We start from the raw sequence: 21,611 nt of genomic DNA on the forward strand, positions 1-21,611 counted from the left end.
CAACAACTTAAAGCAAGAGTCTCGAAAAAAAAACAGGTACTTTAAATTGTTATGAAGTAGTTTTTCGAATAATGCATGGTAGCCTTCAATTTCAGTGTTTTAGGGATTATGATTTTAATACAAAACATTTACTATATATATTTAAGAGATGAGGGTCAACGGTGGACATCCAATTCGTAATTAAATATAGTTTTCAAATGAACACTGCCAGTGGCGTAACTAGAACGTTAATTAGGGAGGGTGCATATTCATATATTCTGTTGTGTCCTACTGAATTCTTTTGAAAGTAATTTGAATTTCACTGATCACTGGAATAACGTTTAGTACGTTTTGCACTTTCAGATCAAATAATGAGCTTCTCTTCACCATCAGTCATTTTCAAAATTTGTCAAGTTGTAAGTATTATTTATAAATTAATTTTTGTAATATAGTATATCGCTATAGCTCACTGAAATACTACACGTACATAACAATATAAATGATGAAGTTCTCTTAAGAAAACTTACATAAATCCTTCTTTTTACATATTTCAGGTTGCACTTGCCGTTGGTTTGGGATGTGTTGGTCACTTCACAAAAGAATACGTTGATTATTATGACGATATTAATTCAGAAGAATATAAACACAGCGCTCTTGGTAGACAGGAATTTTTTCTCCATACGACCGGCGTTGGAGTTGTTATTTCAATCGTTGGATTGGTACTCAACTTTAGTGGATTAATCAATAAAAAGCACAATGCTGTAGCTGTAAGTTCATTATGTTTAAGACTACATGAAGAGTATTTCTTACAAAGTTTACATCTGTAAATCAGTTCTGCCAAATTCTTTGCTGCATGTATAAGTATAATCAAGTATTTAAGTTTGCCGAGGTTTATTCTCAACCCTTTCACATGGAGTGCCTTTTTCTTACTGTTTAATGGTGAATAATGCCATTCCACTTTTACAGATGGCAACAGTGCAAGGTATATGGACGATACAGTTATTGGTCACCACAAGCTTAATTACTGTTGTCTTCTCTTCGTTTAACAACAAGGATGAATACTTAATTCCAGTACCTTCTAAGTCTCGATGTAAAGTTTGGGATGACACCCCAAACAGGAAATATAATTACACCTGTGGTCAATTGATTGGTGGAATCGTAAGTTGAACAGTTGATTTTACATTTTGTAAAGACAAACTTTGCACCTGTCGTTTCGTTCATATAGTGATTCTTGATGAGAAGAAGAGTTTAAATACTTCTATTATCTTTCATAGGTCTCTGGTTTTATTGCCGCCATTTTGTATGGAATGGATGCTATTTTTAACTTTCACAACTTCTAAGGAACAGAGTTAACATGGATAGCTAGTTAATCGCATTTAGTCCTCAACCCACAAACAAAATCAATATTTTTGTGTCATTTAGGTTATTGTAACATTTTCATGTAAAGTAACTGTTACATCATTAAGCATGCATTTGAATAAAAATAAGAATTTTCGTCCTTGCTGTTGATTAAGAGATTTGTCTTTCTAGTGCTCATGTCTCTGCACTTTTTTGATTTCTGAGATAAAACGCAGCAAAATTATTACGTATTTACACAGCATCAATATAGACTTGTCTTCTTTTATCGAAAAAAGTATTTTCGATATTCGTGAATTCCACTTTCATATATGAAATCAAATGTGAAATTTTCGTAAGGGGTGGCTTACCCAAAGATTGGAATTGTTGAAAGAATCATATTTACGTCAAGATTACACTGAAAGACATGACTGAAAACTGACTTAAGTAGGAATCAACAGGAATATGAAAAATTGATCAAAGTTTCTCCACGGAATTCATCTGAGGAAGAAGATAGAAAGTTCTAATAATTCACACAACGAGAAATCTAGTGACTTTCAAACATCATATAGCTCGGTTTGCGTTTCAGTAACAGCTTGCATTTTTCCAAAAAAGAAATTTTATAGGATAAAAGCAGAATACAAGAAAATCATCCATGAGCACATTTATTAGAAACAATATACAACACATGCATCTACACATGCATAAAAAAATTGACGTGTATTTAAATAATTGTATATCTAATCAAACCCAAAGAAGAATATTAACACCAACACTAATTTTAAACTCCTTTAAGCCTGTCAGAATTTTTGTTAATAGACATCTTGTATTGTGGCAATTATTTATGTCGTCTCAACTAATCAGAGAAGCTTTTCCTGAAAATTACAGGTGTGTCAAATAGTTAAGGTACTTGATTGCAATACGACACGCATTAAGAAGGTCTGCAGTCAATTAACTATATGATTTCGAGTTTGACAAAATTTTAGTCTTTTACTTGACATTTTATAATCTTTAATAGTCTTCGTGTTTACTTATATGTTATAAATAAATAGTCAGTTATTTGTTATATCATAAATACATACATCGAGTTCACTCAGCATTAATCAGTATATGCTGCGAACAAATGTGTATAATGTATATGCTGCGTACAAATGCACATTTGTACGCAGCATATAAATGTAAGATCAACTGTTCAACTTACGATTCCACCAATCATTTGAGCACAGGTGTTATCATATTTCCAGTTTGCAGCGTCATCCCAATATCCACACAAAGACTCGCCTCCTATGTCCTTGTTGTACTTTGTTGTACATATAAAAAGCTGGTTGAAACCAACCTTTATTCGCAAATAGATAAGTTACCGTTGAGACACACAAAGTACAATTGCAAAGTTTGCCTTCACAAAATGTAAGATCAATTGTTTAACTTACCATTCCACCAATCATTTGACCACAGGTGTTATCATACTTCCATTTATATTTAAAATGTAATCACTATATGAACGAAAGTACAATTGCGAATAAAGGTTGGTTTTAACCAGCTTTTTATATGTACAACAAAGTACAACAAGGACATAGGAGGCGAGTCTTTGTGTGAATATTGGGATGACGCTGCAAACTGGAAATATGATAACACCTGTGGTCAAATTATCATTCAGAAGCATATAAACAAGGCGTTCTTGGTAGACAGGAATTTTTTCTTTATACGACCTGCGTTGGAGCTGTTATTTCAATTGTTGGATTGGTTCTCAACTTTAATGAGGAGGTTGACGTTGTTTGTTGTCAAACAGACGACTTGATACATTTGATAAACAAGCAAACTACGACAAAATAACGTCACCATTAAAACATTAAAATGCACATTTGTACGCAGCATATACTGATTAATGCTTGTAAAATAAATGTAAGTATATGTGAATATCGGGATGACGCTGCAAACTGGAAATATGATAACACCTGTGGTCAAATGATTGGTGGAATCGTAAGTTGAACAGTTGATCTTACATTTTGTTAAGGCAAACTTTAAAAATATGTAAAATATTGATACATTTTATCAAATGTATCAAGTTGTCTGTTTGACAACAAACAACTTCAACCTCCTCATTAAAGTTGAGAACCAATCCAACGATTGAAATAGCTCAACGCAGGTCGTATAAAGAAAAATTCCTGTCTACCAAGAACGCCTTGTTTATATGGCTGAATGACAATTTGACCACAGGTGTTATCATATTTCCAGTTTGCAGCGTCATCCCAATATTCACACAAAGACTCGCCTCCTATGTCCTTGTTTTACTTTGTTGTACATATAAAAAGCTGGTTGAAACCAAACTTTATTCGCAAATAGATAAGTTACCGTTGAGACACACAAAGACAACTCTCAACAACTTAAAGCAAGAGTCTCGAAAGAAAAACAGGTACTTTAAATTGTTATGAAGCAGTTTTTCGAATAATGCATGGTAGCCTTCAATTTCAGTGTTTTAGGGATTATGATTTTAATACAAAACATTTACTATATATTTTCAAGAGATAAATGTCAACGGTGGACATCCACTTCGTAATTAAATATAGTTTTCAAATGATCACTGGCAGTGGCGTAACTAGAACGTTAATTGGGGAGAGTGCATATTCATATATTCTGTTGTGTCCTACTGATTTCTTTTAAACGTAATTTGAATTTCAAAAGAAACCAGTTTGGCACACCTAAATATATAAATATACACCCTCCAATCAACGTTCTAGTTACGCCTTTGATCACTGGGATAACGTTTAGTACGTTTTGCACTTTCAGATCAAGCAATGAGCTTCACTTTTCTCAAATTTTTTCAAGTTGTAAGTATTATTTATATATTAATTTTTGTATTATAGTATATCGCTATAGCTCACTGAAATACTACACGTGCATAACAATATAAATGATGAAGTTCTCTTAAGAAAACTTACATAAATCCTTCTTTTTACATATTTCAGGTTGCACTTGCCGCTGGTTTGGGAAGTGTTGGCTTCTTCACAAAAGAACGCGTTGATTCTAATTCAGAAGCATATAAACGAGGCGTTCTTGGTAGACAGGAATTTTTTCTTTATACGAGCTGCGTTGGAGTTGTTATTTCAATCGTTGGGTGGGTTCTCAACTTTAGTGGATTAATCAATAAAAAGCACAATGCTGTAACTGTAAGTTCATTATGTTTAAGACTACAGGAAGAGTGTTTGCTACAAAGTTTACATCTGTAAATCAGTTCTGTCAAATTCTTTGCTGCATATATAAGTATAATCTAGTATTTAAGTCTGCCGAGGTTTATTTTCAAACCTTTCATATGGAGTGCCTTTTTCTTACTGTTTAATGGTGAATAATGCCATTCCATTTTTACAGATGGCAACAGTGCAAGGTATATGGACGATACAGTTATTGGTCACCACAAGCCTAATTACCGTTGTTTTCTCTTGGTACAACAAGGGCATAGGAGGCAGGTCTTTCTGTGAAGGTGGGGATGCCGCCAGAAACACATGTGGTCAACTGATTGGTGGAATGGTAAGTTGAACATTTGATTTTACATTTTGTGAAGGCAAACTTTGCAACTGTCGTTTCGTTCATATAGTGATTCTTCATGAGAAGAAGAGTGTAAATACTTTTATTATCTTTCATAGGTCTTTGGTTTTATTGCCGCCATATTGTATGGAGTGGATGCTATTTTCACTTTCAAAACTTCTACGGAACAGAGTTAACATGGAAGCAAATTTATCGCATTATTCCTCAACCAACAAACAAAATCAATGTTTTTGTGTCATTTAGGTTATTGTAACATTTTCATGTAAAGTAACTGTTACATCATTAAGCATGCATTTGAATAAAAGTAAGAATTTTCGTCCTTGCTGTTGATTAATAGATTTGTCTTTGTAGTGCGAACTGCTCATGTCTCTGCACTTTTTTGATTTCTGACATAAAACACAACAAAATTATTACTTATTTATACAGCATCAATATAGACACGACTTCTTTTATCGAAAAAAGTATTTCGACATATATGCGTTTCAATTTTTTTTTAAACATAAAAACGTAGGCGAGGGGAGGAGGAGCTTCTTATTCTAACTTTTCTACGGGCTGCACGTCAAAATTAAACCTTGCCAGTCTTATTATCAAATTTAAAATTTAAATATTTCAAACACAGCAGCTCTTACAAAAACTGCTGCTGTTAAAGTGTTAATATATTTCAGGTCACAATCCTAAATTAGAACGACTCGGCAATAGCAAAACATTTTTTACAAGCAAATCTTGCGAATTCGTATATTCAGAAAGTAAATTTGTTATTCTTATTGTGGTTACCTTTTCTTCTAGGATCAGAGAAATTTTATACAGATCAGATTATGGTAGTGTTTGTTGTTGGGATCTGATTGGTTGGGATCGCTCAAATACCTTAGACAGTGTTGCCATATTGTGAACAAAGTTCAAGGATTTGTGAACTTTTTGCTCTCTTCATGAATATTTCATGAACATTAAAAGTTTGTGAAGAAAGCATTTTTGTATTTTCATCATTTTCATAAAGAATGCATAGATAAATCATAGTTCAATGAAAATAAAATCTTCATAGCTCTACAGTTCTTTCAAAACAATGACAAATTTAAGATAATCCGATGTTTTCAGGATACTTCCGAGAGTTTCCGAAAATTTCCGAGTTAATCCGTTAACTTCCAGAAATAAACAAATTAATGTAATATGAACTTTTGCCATTTTTGTGAAATGAAGAGGCAAGCGACGCATGAATATTTTAAGGAATTCATCAAGCAATTTTGACGCAGATCACGAAAATATGTATCACACTTCGTTTATAAAACTCATGACAGAAAAGCCCGTAGCTTTAGTCAATAAAAGAGTTGTCGTGTCCAATGTGCTCTTGATGAATGCATAATTACTTTTTCCTTTTTAGAAAATCTGATAAAACACAAATTGGAAAGGCTTTCAGTTCATCGTTTCCTCCAGGAATTTTAAAAATATTCGAATTTGTAAGTTATTTAAAGGCTTGTACAAAGGTCTGCATCATTGCGTAGAAAACATCGCTGTGATCATAACAAGATAAGTGGGGATCGTGGCGATATAAACGGGGGTTATCAAAACATAAACAAGGAACATGAAGAGATAAATAGGGATCATCACAACGCAAAACAAAGTAAATGAGGATCACCACAATATATATAGGGACATTTTGACAAAACAAATAGGGATCATGATGAGATAAATAAGGATAATTACAAGGTAAATAGGGGTCACGCAGCTTTCTTTTACTCCCAGTGACGTCAGTAATGCAGTCATATGCCCCATTATCCATCATTTGTTCCTTACTAATACATTTCTCCATCATTTTAAAATCAAAAAAGGTGGCGCTCTTGATATCTCTGTCATGTATCGCAGCTTTTATGAGCACTTTGAACAACACTCGAGGCACGTGGAATTTTTTCACATTTTGCGTGGCGTGCACGTGGATTTTCACCATAGTCTCGTTTCTTTTCTTCACTGTTGGCGGACACAAGATTCTTCACCAAGTAAATTGGGTTTTAGCGGTATGAGAAACAGTATATACTTGTTCAAGAGACCAAATGTATTGAATATATACTTAACGTTTTTGAGACAAGATTATTACATAATAACATGTAGATAAGTCTTCCATTCATATGAAAAGTGATCCAGCGTTTTTTTAAAAAAAATTAGATGAGTAAAAATTACAATGGCCAATCAACTTACCGTGCCTAATCAACCAGCTCATAATCAATATAATTGTGTTGTTGAGATCAGCTTTGAATGATATTATAAATAATTCTTCATTATAAATGCATTTCAGATGGCAATAATCTATGTCATTTTCACCGTAATGCTGTTGATCTCTGCTGGTATTTTGGCCGATAATACGAGATCATATAAAGCTTCGGGTCTTTGCGATTCTTGGAAGTCTGTTCATAAAGATATTGAATGCAATAATCTTGTTGTCGCCGTGGTAAGTCATGCTACAAATGTAAGAGAGAGTGGACTTGATGATCACAGTTTTATGATACATATCGAAATAGAGTGCGCGCTCTGCAGAAATATCAATATGTTAAGGTCGCTTAAATTACCATAGAATTTCCATGAAAAGTAAATTCTAAAGAGTAAATCGACCCATGAATTGTATGCACTATGCAATAATCCGATATTTTAATTCTAAAAACTTTTGAATGTCAATTACGGTTTGTGTTTTTCAAATGTGGAAAAATGAAAGTCAAACAAATCGAATAATTTTGTTGTTAGGTATTTGCCTTTACTGCATTTATCCTGTATATTGTGGATTCATCATTTCACTTTTGGCTGAGTGTCGTTGCAACTGATTCTGGCATTGAACTTGAAACGGCCGAGATGGAGATATGAAGAATGGAAAAGAGTGGTTATCTTCTTGGTGTTAGATTGAAATGGATTAAAATATTTGAGTTATGGAAGCACCATCTTATCTACTATTTGTATTACATCATAGCTTGCCAAGTGTATAGAGAATCAGAATGTATGCTAAATGTATCAAAATGCGCATATGAAAGCCAGAAAAATGGTTTGTGAAAAAGTTAAGACTCTTTACGACTTTGCTGGCAGTATTTAATATGAAGAATCGTGGGCGTTTTGTGTCTCGAGTTGCTATTTTTGCGACTTTCAATTTGGGTCTTTAATCATTTAGCTGTGCAAGCTTACTTACATGGTAGCCATTTTTTCGATTCCAAATGCATCTTTGCATTTGCGCCTTTTCCCTGCATTTAACAAAAATAAACGTTCAATAACACGGTGCAATATAGTGATAAATCTTTGCAATATTCATTAGAACAAACAAAAAATCATTAACCTTTTCAAATTAATCGATGACTTAAGCGAAAAGACGAAATTCAATGTTAACAACTTCATAAGGCAAAACTAAACATTCAATACGAATAAAAAGGATAGCTATGGGGCAAAAGATTTATCTTTTTATGATTTTCACAAGATGAATAATTGATAGAGAAAATTGAAACTGTGGGGAAAAAATCATACATAATTGATACATTGGATAAGAGAAATTGCATGCTTTCGTCCAATTTTACTATTTAAAAGGTTTAATTTCAGTAATCTGAAGCTAAAATCTGTTATTGCTTGTTGACGTTTGCACCTTTACTTTTAACGCTTGTAAAGAATGAATAAGCAACAACGTCGTTGGAATTGTTGAAAGAATTATATTTACGTCATGATTACACTGAAAGACGACATGACTGAAAACTGACGTAAGTAGGAAACAACAGGAACATGCAAAATTGATCGAAGTTCCTCCACGGAATTCATCTGAGGAAGAAGATAGTAAGTTCTAATAATTCACACAACGAGAAATCTAGTGACTTTCTAACATCATAAAGCTCGGTTTGCGTTTCAGTAACAGCTTGCATTTTTCCAAAATAGAAATTCTATAGGATAAAAGCAGAATACAAGAAAATCATGCATGAGCGCATTTATTAGAAACAATATACAACACGTGCATCTACACATGCATAAAAAAATTAATGTGTATTTAAATGATGGTATATCTAATCAAACCCAAAGAAGAAGATTAACAACAACACTAATTTTAAACTCCTTTAATTAAACTGGTCAGAATTTTTGTAGATAGGTATTTTTCATTGTGGCAATTGCTTATGTCGCTGCAACTAATTAGAGGAGCTTTTCCAGAAAATTACAGGTGTGTCAAATAGTTAAGGTATTTGATTGTAATACGACACACATTAAGCAAGTCTTCAGTCAACTAAGTATATGATTTCAAGTTTGACAAAACTTAAGTCTTTTACTTGATATTTTATGATCTTTAATAGTCTTTGTGTTTACTTATATGTTATAAATTAATCGTCACATATTTATTATATCATAAATACATACATCAAGCTCACTCAGCATTAATCACTATATGCTGCGTGCAAATGTGCATGTTCATGTTTTACTGGTGACGTTATTATGTCGTAGTTTTCTTGTTTATCAAATGTATCAAGTCGTCTGTTTGACAACAAACAACGTCAACCTTATCACTTTTTTATGTAGCTGTGGGGTGTGATATTCACCATGACGAGGATTTCCGTTTGACAGTTGACAACTTGGTGACATATACTTATTACCATACCATATAAAAAGCTGGTTGAAACCAACCTTTATTCGCAAACAGATATGTTACCGTTGAGACACACAAAGACAACACTCAACAACTAAAAGAAAGAGTCTCGAAAAAAAACCAGGAACTTTAAATTGCTATGAAGCGGTTTTTCGAATAATGCATGGTAGCCTTCAATTTCAGTGTTTTAGGGATTATGATTTTAATACAAAACATTTACTATATATATCTAAGAGATGAGGGTGGACATCCAATTCGTAATTAAATATAGTTTTCAAATGAACACTGCCAGTGGCGTAACTAGAACGTTAATTAGGGAGGGTGCATATTCATATATTCTGTTGTGTCCTACTGAATTCTTTTGAAAGTAATTTGAATTTCACTGATCACTGGGATAACGTTTAGTACGTTTTGCACTTTCAGATCAAGCAATGAGCTTCTCTTCACCATCAGTCATTTTCAAAATTTGTCAAATTGTAAGTATTATCTACAAATTAATTTTTGTAATTTTGTATATCGCCCACTGAAATACTACACGTACATAACAATATAAATCCTCCTTTAAATCACTTACATAAATCCTCCTTTTTACATATTTCAGGCTGCACTTGTCGCTGGTTTGGGATTTGTTGGTTACTTCACAAAAGAGTCCGTTGATTATATTGACGATTCTAATTCAGAATCATATAAACGAGGCGTTCTTGGTAGACAGGAATTTTTCTTTATACGACCTGCGTTGGAGCTGTTATTTCAATCGTTGGATTGGTTCTCAACTTTAATGGATTAATCAATAATAAGCACAATGCTGCAGCTGTAAGTTCATTATGTTTAAGACTACAGGAAGAGTGTTTGCTACAAAGTTTACATTTGTAAATCAGTTCTGTCAAATTCTTTGTTGCATGTATAAGTATAATCAAGTATTTAAGTCTGCCGAAGTTTATTCTCAACCCTTTCACATGGAGTGCCTTTTTCTTACTGTTTAATGGTGAATAATGCCATTCCACTTTTACAGATGGCAGCAGTGCAAGGTATATGGACGATACAGTTATTGGTCACCACAAGCCTAATTACCGTTGTCTACTCTTCGTACAACAAGGACATAGGAGGCACGTCTTCATGTGAATATTGGGATGACGCCCCAAACAGGAAATATGATTACACCTGTGGTCAATTGATTGGTGGAATGGTAAGTTGAACAGTTGATCTTACATATTGTGAAGGCAAACTTTGCAACTGTAGTTTCGTTCATATAGTGATTCTTGATGAGAAGAAGAGTGTAAATACTTCTATTATCTTTCATAGGTTTCTGGTTTTATTGCTGCCATATTGTATGGAGTGGATGCAATTTTCACTTTCAAAATCTCTACGGAACAGAGTTAACATGGAAGAAAATTTATCACATTTAGTCCTTAACCAACAAATAAAAATTAATATTTTTGTATCATTTAGGTTATTGTAACATTTTCATGTAAAGTAACTGTTATATCATTAAGCATGCATTTGAATAAAAATAAGAATTTTCGTCCTCGCTGTTGATTAAGAGAATTGTCTTTGTAGTGCGAACTGCTCATGTCTCTGCACTTTTTTTATTTCTGACATAAAACACAACAAAATTATTACTTTTTTATACAGTAGCAATGTAGACTTGTCTTCTTTTATCGAAAAAAGTATTTTTGATATTCGTGAATTCCAATTTCATATATGAAATCAAATGTGAAATTTTCGTAAGGGGTGGCTTACCCAAAGATTGGAATTGTTGAAAGAATCATATTTACGTCATGATTACACTGAAAGACGACATGACTGAAAACTGACGTAAGTAGGAAACAACAGGAACATGCAAAATTGATCGAAGTTCCTCCACGGAATTCATCTGAGGAAGAAGATAGAAAGTTCTAATAATTCACACAACGAGAAATCTAGTGACTTCTTAACATCATATAGCTCTGTTTGCGTTTCAGTAACAGCTTGCATTTTTCCAAAAAAGAAATTCTATAGGATAAAAGCGGAATACAAGAAAATCATGCACGAGCACATTTATTAGAAACAATATACAATACATGCATCTACACATGCATAAAAAAATTAATGTGTATTTAAATGATGGTATATCTAATCAAACCCAAAGAAGAAGATTAACACCAACACTAATTCTAAACTCCTTTAATTAAACCGGTCAGAATTTTTGTAGATAGGTATTTTGTATTGTGGCAACTGCTTATGTCGCTGCAACTAATCAGAGGAGCTTTTCCAGAAAATTACAGGTGTGTCAAATAGTTAAGGTATTCGATTGTAATACGACAGGCATTAAGAAAGTCTGCAGTCAACTAACTACATGATTTCGAGTTTGACAAAACTTTAGTCTTTTACTTGATATTTTATAGTCTTTAATAGTCTTTGTGTTTACTTATATGTTACAAATAAATCGTCAGATATTTATTATATCATAAATACATACATCAAGCTCACTCAGCATTAATCACTATATGCTGCGTACAAATGTGCATTTTAATGTTTTAATGGTGACGTTATTATGTCGTAGTTTTCTTGTTTATCAAATGTATCAAGTCGTCTGTTTGACAACAAACAACGTCAACGTCCTCACTTTTTTATGTAGCAGTGGGGTGTGATATTCACTATGACGAGGATTTCCGTTTGACAGTAGACAACTCGGTGACATATACTTATCAACATACCATATAAAAAGCTGGTTGAAACCAACCTTTATTCGTAAATAGATAAGTTACCGTTGAGACACATAAAGACAACACTCAACAACTAAAAGAGCCTCGATACAAAACAGGAACTTTAACTTGTTATGAAGCAGTTTTATGAATAATGCATGGTAGCCTTTTTCCAGTGTTTTAGGGATTATGATTTTAATATAAAACATTTACTATATATATTCAAGAGATGAGGGTCAACGGTGGACATCAACTTCGTAATTAAATATAGTTTTCAAATGATCACTGCCAGTGGCGTAACTAGAACGTTGATTGGGGATGGTGCATATTCATATATTCTGTTGTGTCCTACTGATTTCTTTTAAAAGTAATTTGAATTTCAAAAGAAAACAGTAGGACAAAACTGAATATAGGAATATGCACTCCCTCGATTAAAGTCCTAGTTACGCCTTTGATCACTGGAATAACGTTTAGTACGTTTTGCACTTTCAGATCAAACAATGAGCTTCACTTTACCATCAGTCATTCTCAAAATTTGTCAAATTGTAAGTGTTATTTATAAATTAAATTTTGTATTATAGTATATTGCTATCGCCCACTGAAATACTACTCGTGCATAACAATATAAATGATGAAGTTCTCTTAAGAAAACTTACATAAATCCTTCTTTTTACATATTTCAGGTTGCACTTGCCGCTGGTTTGGGATGTGTTGGTTACTACACAAAAGAATCCGTTGATTATTTTGACGATTTTAATTTTGAAGATTATAAACGAGGTGTTCTTGGTCGAGAGGAATTTTTCCTCCATACGACCAGTGTTGGAGTTGTTATTTCAATCGTTGGGTTGGTTCTCAACTTTAGTGGATTAATCAATAAAAAGCACAATGCTGTAACTGTAAGTTCATTATGTTTAAGACACAGGAAGAGTGTTTGCTACAAAGTTTACATTTGTAAATCAGTTCTGTCAAATTCTTTGCTGCATAAATAAGTATAATCTAGTATTTAAGTCTGTTTGTCGAGGTTTATTCTCAACACTTTCATATGGAGTGCCTTTTTCTTACTGTTTAATGATGAAAAATGCCATTCAACTTTTACAGATGGCAGCAGTGCAAGGTGTTTGGACGATACAGTTATTGGTCACCACAAGCCTAATTTCTGTTGTCTTCTCTTCGTACAACAAGGACATAGGAGGCGAGTCTTTGTGTGAATATTGGGATCACGGCGCAAACATTAAATACGATTACACCTGTGGTCAATTGATTGGTGGAATTGTAAGTTGAACAGTTGATCCTACATTTTGTAAAGGCAAACTATGCAATTCTCGTTTCGTTCATATAGTGATTCTTGATGAGAAGAAGAGTTTAAATACTTTTATTATCTTTCATAGGTCTCTGGTTTTATTGCCGCCATATTGTATGGAGTGGATGCTATTTTCACTTTCACAATTTCTACGGAACAGAGTTAACATGGAAGCAAATTTATCGCATTTAGTCCTCAACCAACAAACAAAATCAATATTTTTGTGTCATTTAGGTTTTTGTAACATTTTCATGTAAAGTAACTGTTACATCATTAAGCACGCATTTGAATAAAAATAAGAATTTTCGTCCTTGCTGTTGTTTAAGAGGATTGTCTTTGTAGTGCAAACTTCTCATGTCTCTGCACTTTTTTGATTTCTGACATAAAACGCAACAAAATTATTACTTATTTGTACAGTATCAATATAGACATGACTTCTTTTATCGAAAAAAGTATTTTCGATATTTCGTAAATAATAATTTCATATATGAATTCAAATGTGAAATTTTCGTAAGGGGTAGCTTACCCAAAATGTGTAACGTATTAACGTGCCATTTGATGCTGTAATACATAATAACATGAAATTTTTATGCATGTTTACAATCATGTGGTTACGTAAACTGACATTATTCTTTCAAGCCCTTATAGCTGTTATCCTAACGTTCGTCTGGTTATATTAAAATACTGACTCTGTGATTTTTGGTTCTTGTTCGGGGTGTCATTGTTGAAGAAATAAAGCAATATTTGGAAAACCGTTGCTGTATATAAAATCCTGCGTTGTATCTGCCGGCGTGAGGCGTCAGTCATTTACCTCAAAATTAGGTTGAAACATTTTGATCACTAAAGAAGTACTGTCATATTGCGTCGTCAAAAATCAATGAAGAAAATATGGACTGTAACAGAGCCATAAAGAAAATGAATTAGATTTAAAAGGTTTCTGTATTGATAACGTCTCGTGTCTATCTTAAAGACATCGTCAGATACAATGACAAATATGTACAATGGCATCAATAATACGACACGCATTAAGCAAGTCTGCAGTCAACTAACTAAATAATTTCGAGTATGACAACACTTTAGTCTTTTACTTAATATTTTATAATCTTTAATAGTCTTCGTGTTTACTTTTATGTTATAAATTATTAGTCAGATATTTATCATATCATAACTACAAACATCAAGTTCACTCAGCGTTATTCAGTATATGCTGCGTACAAATGTGCATGTTCATGTTTTACTGATGACGTTATTTGTTGTTATTACGACAACAAATAACGTCAACCTCCTCACATTTTTATGTAGCAGTGGGGTATGATATTCACTATGACGAGGATTTTCGTTTGACAGTTGACAACTCGGTGACATATACTTATTACCATACCATATAAAAGCAGGTTAAAACCAACCTTTATTCGTAAATAGATAAAATACCGTTGAGACACATAAAGACAACACTCAACAACTAAAAGCGAGAGCCTCGATACAAAACAGGAACTTTAACTTGTTATGAAGCAGTTTTATGAATAATGCATGGTAGCCTTCGTTTTCAGTGTTTTAGGGATTATGATTTTAATATAAAACATTTACTATATATATTTAAGAGATGAGGGTCAACGGTGGACATCAACTTCGTAATTAAATATAGTTTTCCAATGATCACTGCCAGTGGCGTAACTAGAACGTTGATTGGGGATGGTGCATATTCATATATTCTGTTGTGTCCTACTGATTTCTTTTAAAAGTAATTTGAATTTCAAAAGAAAACAGTAGGACACAACTGAATATAGGAATATGCACTCCTTCGATTAACGTTCTAGTTACGCCTTTGATCACTGGAATAACGTTTAGTACGTTTTGCACTTTCAGATCAAACAATGAGCTTCACTTTACCATCAGTCATTCTGAAAGTTTGTCAAATTGTAAGTATTATTTATATATTACTTTTTGTATTATAGTATATTGCTATTGCCCACCAACATACTACACGTACATAACAATATAAATGATGAAGTTCTCTTAAGAAAACCTACATAAATCCTTCTTTTTACATATTTCAGGTTGCACTTGCCGCTGGTTTGGGATGTGTTGGCTACTTCACAAAAGAATTCGTTGATAGTATTGACGATGAATCATATAAACAAGGCCGTCTTGGTAGACAGGAATTTTTTCTTTATACGACCGGCGTCGGAGTTGTTATTTCAATCGTTGGATTGGTTCTCAACTTTAATGGATTAATCAATAAAAAGCACAATGCTGCAGCTGTAAGTTCATTATGTTTAAGACTACAGGAAGAGTGTTTGCTACAAAGTTTACATTTGTAAATCAGTTCTGTCAAATTCTTTGCTGCATATATAAGTATAATACAGTATTTAAGTTTGCCGAGGTTTATTCTCAACCCTTTCATATGGGGTGCCTTTTTCTTACTGTTTAATGGTGAATAATGCCATTCCACTTTTACAGATGGCAGCAGTGCAAGGTATATGGACGATACAGTTATTGGTCACCACAAGCCTAATTACCGTTGTTTTCTCTTCGTTTAACAACAAGGATGAAACCGTTGTCTTCTCTTCGTTTAACAACACGGATGAATACTTAATTCCAGTACCTTCTAAGTCTCAATGTAAAGTTTGGGATGACACCCCAAACAGGAAATATGATTACACCTGTGGTCAATTGATTGGTGGAATCGTAAGTTGAACAGTTGATTTTACATTTTGTAAAGGCAAACTTTGCAGCTGTCGTTTCGTTCATATAGTGATTCTTGATGAGAAGAAGAGTTTAAATACTTCTATTATCTTTCATAGGTCTCTGGTTTTATTGCCGCCATTTTGTATGGAATGGATGCTATTTTCACTTTCACAACTTCTAAGGAACAGAGTTAACATGGATAGCTAGTTAATCGCATTTAGTCCTCAACCCACAAACAAAATCAATATTTTTGCGTCATTTAGGTTATTGTAACTTTTTCATGTAAAGTAACTGTTACATCATTAAGCATGCATTTGAATAAAAATAAGAATTTTTCTCCTTGCTGTTGATTAAGAGATTTGTCTTTCTAGTGCTCATGTCTCTGCACTTTTTTGATTTCTGAGATAAAACGCAACAAAATTATTACGTATTTACACAGCATCAATATAGACTTGTCTTATTTTATCGAAAAAAGTATTTTCGATATACGTGAATTCCAATTTCATATATGAAATCAAATGTGAAATTTTTGTAAGGGGTGGCTTACCTAAAGATTGGAATTGTTCAAAGAGTCATATTTACGTCATAATTACACTGAAAGACAGCATGACTAAAAACTGACGTTAGTAGGAAACAACAGGAACATGTAAAATTGATCAAAGCTCCTCCACGGAATTCATCTGACAAAGAAGATAAAAAGTTCTAATAATTCACACAACGAGAAATCTAGTGACTTTCTAACATCATATAGTTCGGTTTGCGTTTCAGTAACAGCTTGCATTTTTCCAAAAAAGAAATTCTATAAGATAAAAGCAGAATACAAGAAAATCATGCATGAGAAAATTATGCATCTACACATGCATAAAATAATTTACGTGTATTTAAATAATTGTATATCTAATCAAACCCAAAGAAGAAGATTAACACCAACACTAATTCTAAACTCCTTTCAACCTGTCAGAATTTTTGTAGATAGGTATCTTGTATTGTGGCAATTATTTATGTCGTCGCAACTAACTAGAGGAGCTTTTCCAGAAAATTACAGGTGTGTCAAATAGTTAAGGTATTTGATGGTAATACGACCGGCATTAAGAAAGTCTGCAGTCAACTAACTATATGATTTCGACTTTGACAAAACTTTAGTCTTTTACTTGATGTTTTATAATCTTTAATAGTCTTCGTGTTTATTTATATGTTACAAATAAATAGTCAGATATTTATTATATCATAAATACATACATCGAGTTCACTCATGTTCACTCCTGTTGTCGTATCCACTGTGCTCTTGATGAACACATAATTACTTTTTCCTTTTTAGAAAATCTGATAAAACGCAAATTGGTCAAGGCTTTCAGTTCATCGTTTCCCCTCCAGGAATTTGAAAAATATTCGAATTTGTAAGTTATTTGAAGGCTTGTATAAACGTCTGCATCATTGCGTAGAAAACATCGCTGCGATCATAACAAGATAAGTGGGAATCGTGGCGATATAAACGGGGGTTATCAAAACATAAACAAGGAACATGAAGAGATAAATAGGGATCATCACAACGCAAAACAAAGTAAATGAGGATCATCACAATATATATAGGGAGATTTTGACAAAACAAATAGGGATCATGATGAGATAAATAAGGATAATTACAAGGTAAATAGGGGTCACGCAGTTGTTTTTCACTCCCAGTGACGTCAGTAATGCAGTCATATGCCTCATTATCCATCATTTGCTCCTTACTAATACATTTCTCTATCATTTTAAAATCAAAAAAGGTGGCGCTCCTGATATCTCTGTCATGTATCGCAGCTTTTATGAGCACTTTGAACAACACTCGAGGCACGTGGAATTTTTTCATATTTTGCGTGGCGTGCACGTGGATTTTCACCATAGTCTCGTTTCTCTTTTTCACTGTTGGCGGACACAAGATTCTTCACCAAGTAAATTGGGTTTTAGCGGTATGAGAAACAGTATATACTTGTTCAAGAGAGCAAATGTATTGAATATATATTTAACGTTTTTGAGACAAGTTTATTACATAATAACATGTAGATAAGTCTTCCATCCATCTGAAAAGTGATCTAGCGTTTTTGTAAAAGAAATTGGATGAGTAAAAATTCCAATGGCCAATCAACTTACCGTGCCTAATCAACCAGCTTATAACCAATGTAGTTCTGTTGTTGAGATCAGCTTTGAATGATATTATAAATAATTCTTCATTATAAATGATATTTAGATGGCAATAATCTATGTCATTTTCACCGTAATGCTGTTGATCTCTGCTGGTATTTTGGCCGATAATACGAGATCATATAAAGCTTCGGGTCTTTGCGATTCTTGGAAGTCTGTTCATAAAGATTTTGAATGCAATAATCTTGTTGTCGCCGTGGTAAGTCATGCTACAAATGTAAGAGAGAGTGGACTTGATGATCGCAGTTTTATAATACATATCGAAATAGAGTGCGCGCTCTGCAGAAATATCAACATGTTAAGGTCGCTTAAATTACCATAGAATTTCCATGAAAAGTAAATTCTAAAGAGTAAATCGACCCGTGAACTTTATGCATTATGCAGTAATCCGATATTTTAATTCTAAAAACTTTTAAATGTCAATTACGGTTTGTGTATTTCAAATTTGGAAAGATGAAAGTCAAACAAGTCGAATAATTTTGTTGTTAGGTATTTGCCTTTACTGCATTTATCCTGTATATTGTGGATTCATCATTTCACTTTTGGCTGAGTGTCGTTGCGACTGATTCTGGCAATGAACTTGAAACGGCCGAGATGGAGCTATGAAGAATGGAAAAGAGTGGTTATCTTCTTGGTGTTAGATTGAAATGGATTAAAATAATTGAGTTATGGAAGCACCATCTTGTCTACCATTTGTATTACATCATAGCTTGTCAAGTGTATAGAGAATCAGAATGTATGCTAAATGTATCAAAATGCGCATATGAAAGCCAGAAAAATTGTTTGTGAAAAAGTTAAGAGTCTTTACGACTTTGCTGGCAGTATTTAATATGAAGAATCGTGGGCGTTTTGTGTCTCGAGTTGCTATTTTTGCGACTTTTAATTTGGGTCTTTAATCTTTTAGCTGTGCAAGCTTACTTACATGATAGCCATTTTTTCAATTCCGAATGCGTCATTGCATTTGCGCCTTTTCCCTGCATTTAACAAAAATAAACGTTCAATAACACGGTGCAATATAGTGATAAATCTTTGCAATATTCATTAGAACAAACAAAAAATCATTAACCTTTTCAAAAGTTCAACTAGATTAATCGATGACTTAAGATAAAAGACGAAATTCAATGTCAACAACTTCATAAGGCAAAACTAAACATTCAATATGAATAAAAAGGATAGCTATGGGGCAAAAGGTTTATCTTTTTATGATTTTCACAGGATGAATAATTGATAGAGAAAATTGAAACTGTGGGGAAAAAATCTTACATAATTGATACATTGGATAAGAGAAATTGCATGCTTTCGTCCAATTTTACTATTTAAAAGGTTTAATTTCAGTAACTGAAGCTAAAATCTGTTATTGCTTGCTGACGTTTGCACCTTTACTTTTAACGCTTGTAAAGAATGAATAAGCAACAATGTCGTTGGAATTGTTGAAAGAATCATATTTACGTCATGATTACACTGAAAGACGACATGACTGAAAACTGACGTAAATAGGAAACAAAAGAAACATGAAAAATTGATCAAAGTTTCTCCACGGAATTCATCTGAGGAAGAAGATAAAAAGTTCTAATAATTCACACAACGAGAAATCTAGTGACTTTCTTACATCATATAGCTCGGTTTGCGTTTCAGTAACAGCTTGTATTTTTCCAAAAAAGAAATTTGATAAGATAAAATCGGAGGAGCTTTTCCAGGAAATTACAGGTGTGTCAAATAGTTAAGGTATTTGATTGTAATACGACACGCATTTAGCAAGTGTGCAGTCAACTAACTATATGATTTCAAGTTTGACAAAACTTTAGTCTTTTACTTGATATTTTATAGTCTTTAATAGTCTTTGTGTTTAATTATATGTTACAAATAAATCGTCAGATATTTATTATATCATAAATACATACATCAGGCTCACTCAGCATTAAACAGTATATGCTGCTTGCAAATATGCATGTTCATGTTTTACTTATGACGTTATTATGTCGTAGTTTGCTTGTTTATCAAATGTATCAAGTCGTCTGTTTGACAACAAACAACGTCAACCTCCTCACTTTTTTATGTAGCAGTGGGGTGTGATATTCACTATGACGAGGATTTCCGTTTGACAGTTGACAACTCGGTGACATATACTTATTACCATACCATATAAAAAGCTGGTTAAAACCAACCTTTATTCGCAAACAGATAAGTTACCGTTGAGACACACAAATACAACATTCAACAACTAAAAGCAAGACCCTCGAAAAAAAAACAGGTACTTTAAATTGTTATGAAGCAGTTTTTCGAATAATGCATGGTAGCCTTCAATTTCAGTGTTTTAGGGATTATGCTTTTAATACAAAACATTTACTATATATATTTAAGAGATGAGGGTGGACATCCAATTCACAATTAATTATAGTTTTCAAATGAACACTGCCAGTGGCGTAACTAGAACGTTAATTAGAGAGGGTGCATATTCATATATTCTATTGTGTCCTACTGAATTCTTTTGAAAGTAATTTGAATTTCACTGATCACTGGGATAACGTTTAGTACGTTTAGCACTTTCAGATCAAACAATGAGCTTCTCTTCACCATCAGTCATTTTCAAAATTTGTCAAGTTGTAAGTATTATTTATATATTAATTTTTGTAATATAGTATATCGCTATAGCTCACTGAAATACTACACGTGCAAACAATATAATTGATGAAGTTCTCTTAAGAAAACTTACATAAATCCTTCTTTTTACATATTTCATGTTGCCCTTGCCGCTGTTTTCTCTTCGTACAACAAGGACATAGGAGGCGAGTCTTTGTGTGAATATTGGGATGACGCTGCAAACTGGAAATATGACAACACCTGTGGTCAAATGATTGGTGGAATCGTAAGTTGAGCAGTTGATCTTACATTTTGTGAAGGCAAACTTTAAAAATATGTAAAAATTAATATTAATAATATTAATATTAATATATGTATATACATATATATGACAACAAACAACGTCAACCTCCTCATTAAAGTTGAGAACCAATCCAACGATTGAAATAACAGCTCCAACGCAGGTCGTATAAAGAAAAAATTCCTGTCTACCAAGAACGCCTTGTTTATATGCTTCTGAATGACAATTTGACCACAGGTGTTATCATATTTCCAGTTTGCAGCGTCATCCCAATATTCACACAAAGACTCGCCTCCTGTGTCCTTGTTGTACTTTGTTGTACATATAAAAAGCTGGTTGAAACCAACCTTTATTCGCAAATAGATAAGTTACCGTTGAGACACACAAAGACAATACTCAACAACTAAAAGCAAGAGTCTCGAAAAAAAAACA

At 33.1% G+C, this 21,611-nt stretch overlaps 5 protein-coding genes across 7 annotated transcripts in view; all 5 read left to right on the forward strand.

Moving 5' to 3' along the window:
* Positions 1 to 8,170, forward strand: part of LOC124437616 — a 32,614-nt gene extending 24,444 nt beyond the window's left edge. The window contains exons 2-4 of the mRNA XM_046987589.1: positions 6,681 to 6,863; positions 7,142 to 7,294; positions 7,585 to 8,170. Of these exons, the coding sequence (XP_046843545.1) occupies positions 6,720 to 6,863; positions 7,142 to 7,294; positions 7,585 to 7,701 (414 nt within the window). The 5' untranslated portion in view covers positions 6,681 to 6,719 and the 3' untranslated portion in view covers positions 7,702 to 8,170. The remainder of the gene's footprint in view (positions 1 to 6,680; positions 6,864 to 7,141; positions 7,295 to 7,584) is intronic.
* On the forward strand, positions 4 to 10,982 carry LOC124437612. Of its 3 annotated transcripts, none has more exons than XM_046987584.1 (5): positions 4 to 36; positions 343 to 395; positions 534 to 746; positions 10,455 to 10,628; positions 10,745 to 10,982. In XM_046987584.1, the coding sequence occupies exons 2-5, from the start codon at positions 351 to 353 to the stop codon at positions 10,820 to 10,822; spliced, it is 510 nt and encodes a 169-aa protein (XP_046843540.1). In that variant the 5' UTR covers positions 4 to 36; positions 343 to 350; the 3' UTR covers positions 10,823 to 10,982. The 3 variants fall into 3 exon arrangements, 2 of the variants coding, with proteins under 2 accessions (XP_046843540.1, XP_046843541.1); XR_006945773.1 differs by lacking the exons at positions 4 to 36; positions 343 to 395; positions 534 to 746 and adding exons at positions 9,266 to 9,608; positions 9,866 to 9,918; positions 10,044 to 10,255; XM_046987585.1 differs by lacking the exon at positions 4 to 36 and having other exon boundaries at positions 336 to 395.
* Positions 3,632 to 5,191, forward strand: LOC124437614. Its single transcript, XM_046987587.1, has 5 exons — positions 3,632 to 3,727; positions 4,102 to 4,142; positions 4,281 to 4,481; positions 4,681 to 4,839; positions 4,956 to 5,191. Exons 2-5 carry the CDS (start codon positions 4,110 to 4,112, stop codon positions 5,031 to 5,033), a joined length of 471 nt encoding a protein of 156 aa, XP_046843543.1. The 5' UTR covers positions 3,632 to 3,727; positions 4,102 to 4,109; the 3' UTR covers positions 5,034 to 5,191.
* Positions 4,079 to 13,736, forward strand: LOC124437611. Its single transcript, XM_046987582.1, has 5 exons — positions 4,079 to 4,101; positions 12,619 to 12,671; positions 12,810 to 13,022; positions 13,225 to 13,398; positions 13,515 to 13,736. The coding sequence occupies exons 2-5, from the start codon at positions 12,627 to 12,629 to the stop codon at positions 13,590 to 13,592; spliced, it is 510 nt and encodes a 169-aa protein (XP_046843538.1). The 5' UTR covers positions 4,079 to 4,101; positions 12,619 to 12,626; the 3' UTR covers positions 13,593 to 13,736.
* Positions 13,737 to 15,219: 1,483 nt separating this feature from the next.
* LOC124437603 lies at positions 15,220 to 16,468 on the forward strand. Its single transcript, XM_046987569.1, has 4 exons — positions 15,220 to 15,345; positions 15,484 to 15,687; positions 15,887 to 16,114; positions 16,231 to 16,468. Exons 1-4 carry the CDS (start codon positions 15,301 to 15,303, stop codon positions 16,306 to 16,308), a joined length of 555 nt encoding a protein of 184 aa, XP_046843525.1. The 5' UTR covers positions 15,220 to 15,300; the 3' UTR covers positions 16,309 to 16,468.
* The last annotated feature ends 5,143 nt before the right edge of the window (positions 16,469 to 21,611 follow it).

Source organism: Xenia sp. Carnegie-2017, unplaced genomic scaffold, assembly GCF_021976095.1.
Source record: "Xenia sp. Carnegie-2017 unplaced genomic scaffold, XeniaSp_v1 HiC_scaffold_16, whole genome shotgun sequence".
Taxonomy (NCBI): domain Eukaryota; kingdom Metazoa; phylum Cnidaria; class Anthozoa; order Malacalcyonacea; family Xeniidae; genus Xenia; species Xenia sp. Carnegie-2017.

Excerpts from the sequence above, each read along its gene's own strand:
- LOC124437612 (XM_046987584.1), top strand. The coding sequence starts at position 351 with ATGAGCTTCTCTTCACCATCAGTCATTTTCAAAATTTGTCAAGTT. Across the intron at positions 396-533 it reads TTTTCAAAATTTGTCAAGTT|GTTGCACTTGCCGTTGGTTT; the intron begins GTAAGTATTATT and ends TACATATTTCAG. Across the intron at positions 10,629-10,744 it reads GTCAATTGATTGGTGGAATG|GTTTCTGGTTTTATTGCTGC; the intron begins GTAAGTTGAACA and ends TATCTTTCATAG.
- LOC124437614 (XM_046987587.1), top strand. The coding sequence starts at position 4,110 with ATGAGCTTCACTTTTCTCAAATTTTTTCAAGTT. Across the intron at positions 4,143-4,280 it reads TTCTCAAATTTTTTCAAGTT|GTTGCACTTGCCGCTGGTTT; the intron begins GTAAGTATTATT and ends TACATATTTCAG. Across the intron at positions 4,482-4,680 it reads AAAAGCACAATGCTGTAACT|ATGGCAACAGTGCAAGGTAT; the intron begins GTAAGTTCATTA and ends CCATTTTTACAG.
- LOC124437611 (XM_046987582.1), top strand. The coding sequence starts at position 12,627 with ATGAGCTTCACTTTACCATCAGTCATTCTCAAAATTTGTCAAATT. Across the intron at positions 12,672-12,809 it reads TTCTCAAAATTTGTCAAATT|GTTGCACTTGCCGCTGGTTT; the intron begins GTAAGTGTTATT and ends TACATATTTCAG. Across the intron at positions 13,399-13,514 it reads GTCAATTGATTGGTGGAATT|GTCTCTGGTTTTATTGCCGC; the intron begins GTAAGTTGAACA and ends TATCTTTCATAG.
- LOC124437603 (XM_046987569.1), top strand. The coding sequence starts at position 15,301 with ATGAGCTTCACTTTACCATCAGTCATTCTGAAAGTTTGTCAAATT. Across the intron at positions 15,346-15,483 it reads TTCTGAAAGTTTGTCAAATT|GTTGCACTTGCCGCTGGTTT; the intron begins GTAAGTATTATT and ends TACATATTTCAG. Across the intron at positions 16,115-16,230 it reads GTCAATTGATTGGTGGAATC|GTCTCTGGTTTTATTGCCGC; the intron begins GTAAGTTGAACA and ends TATCTTTCATAG.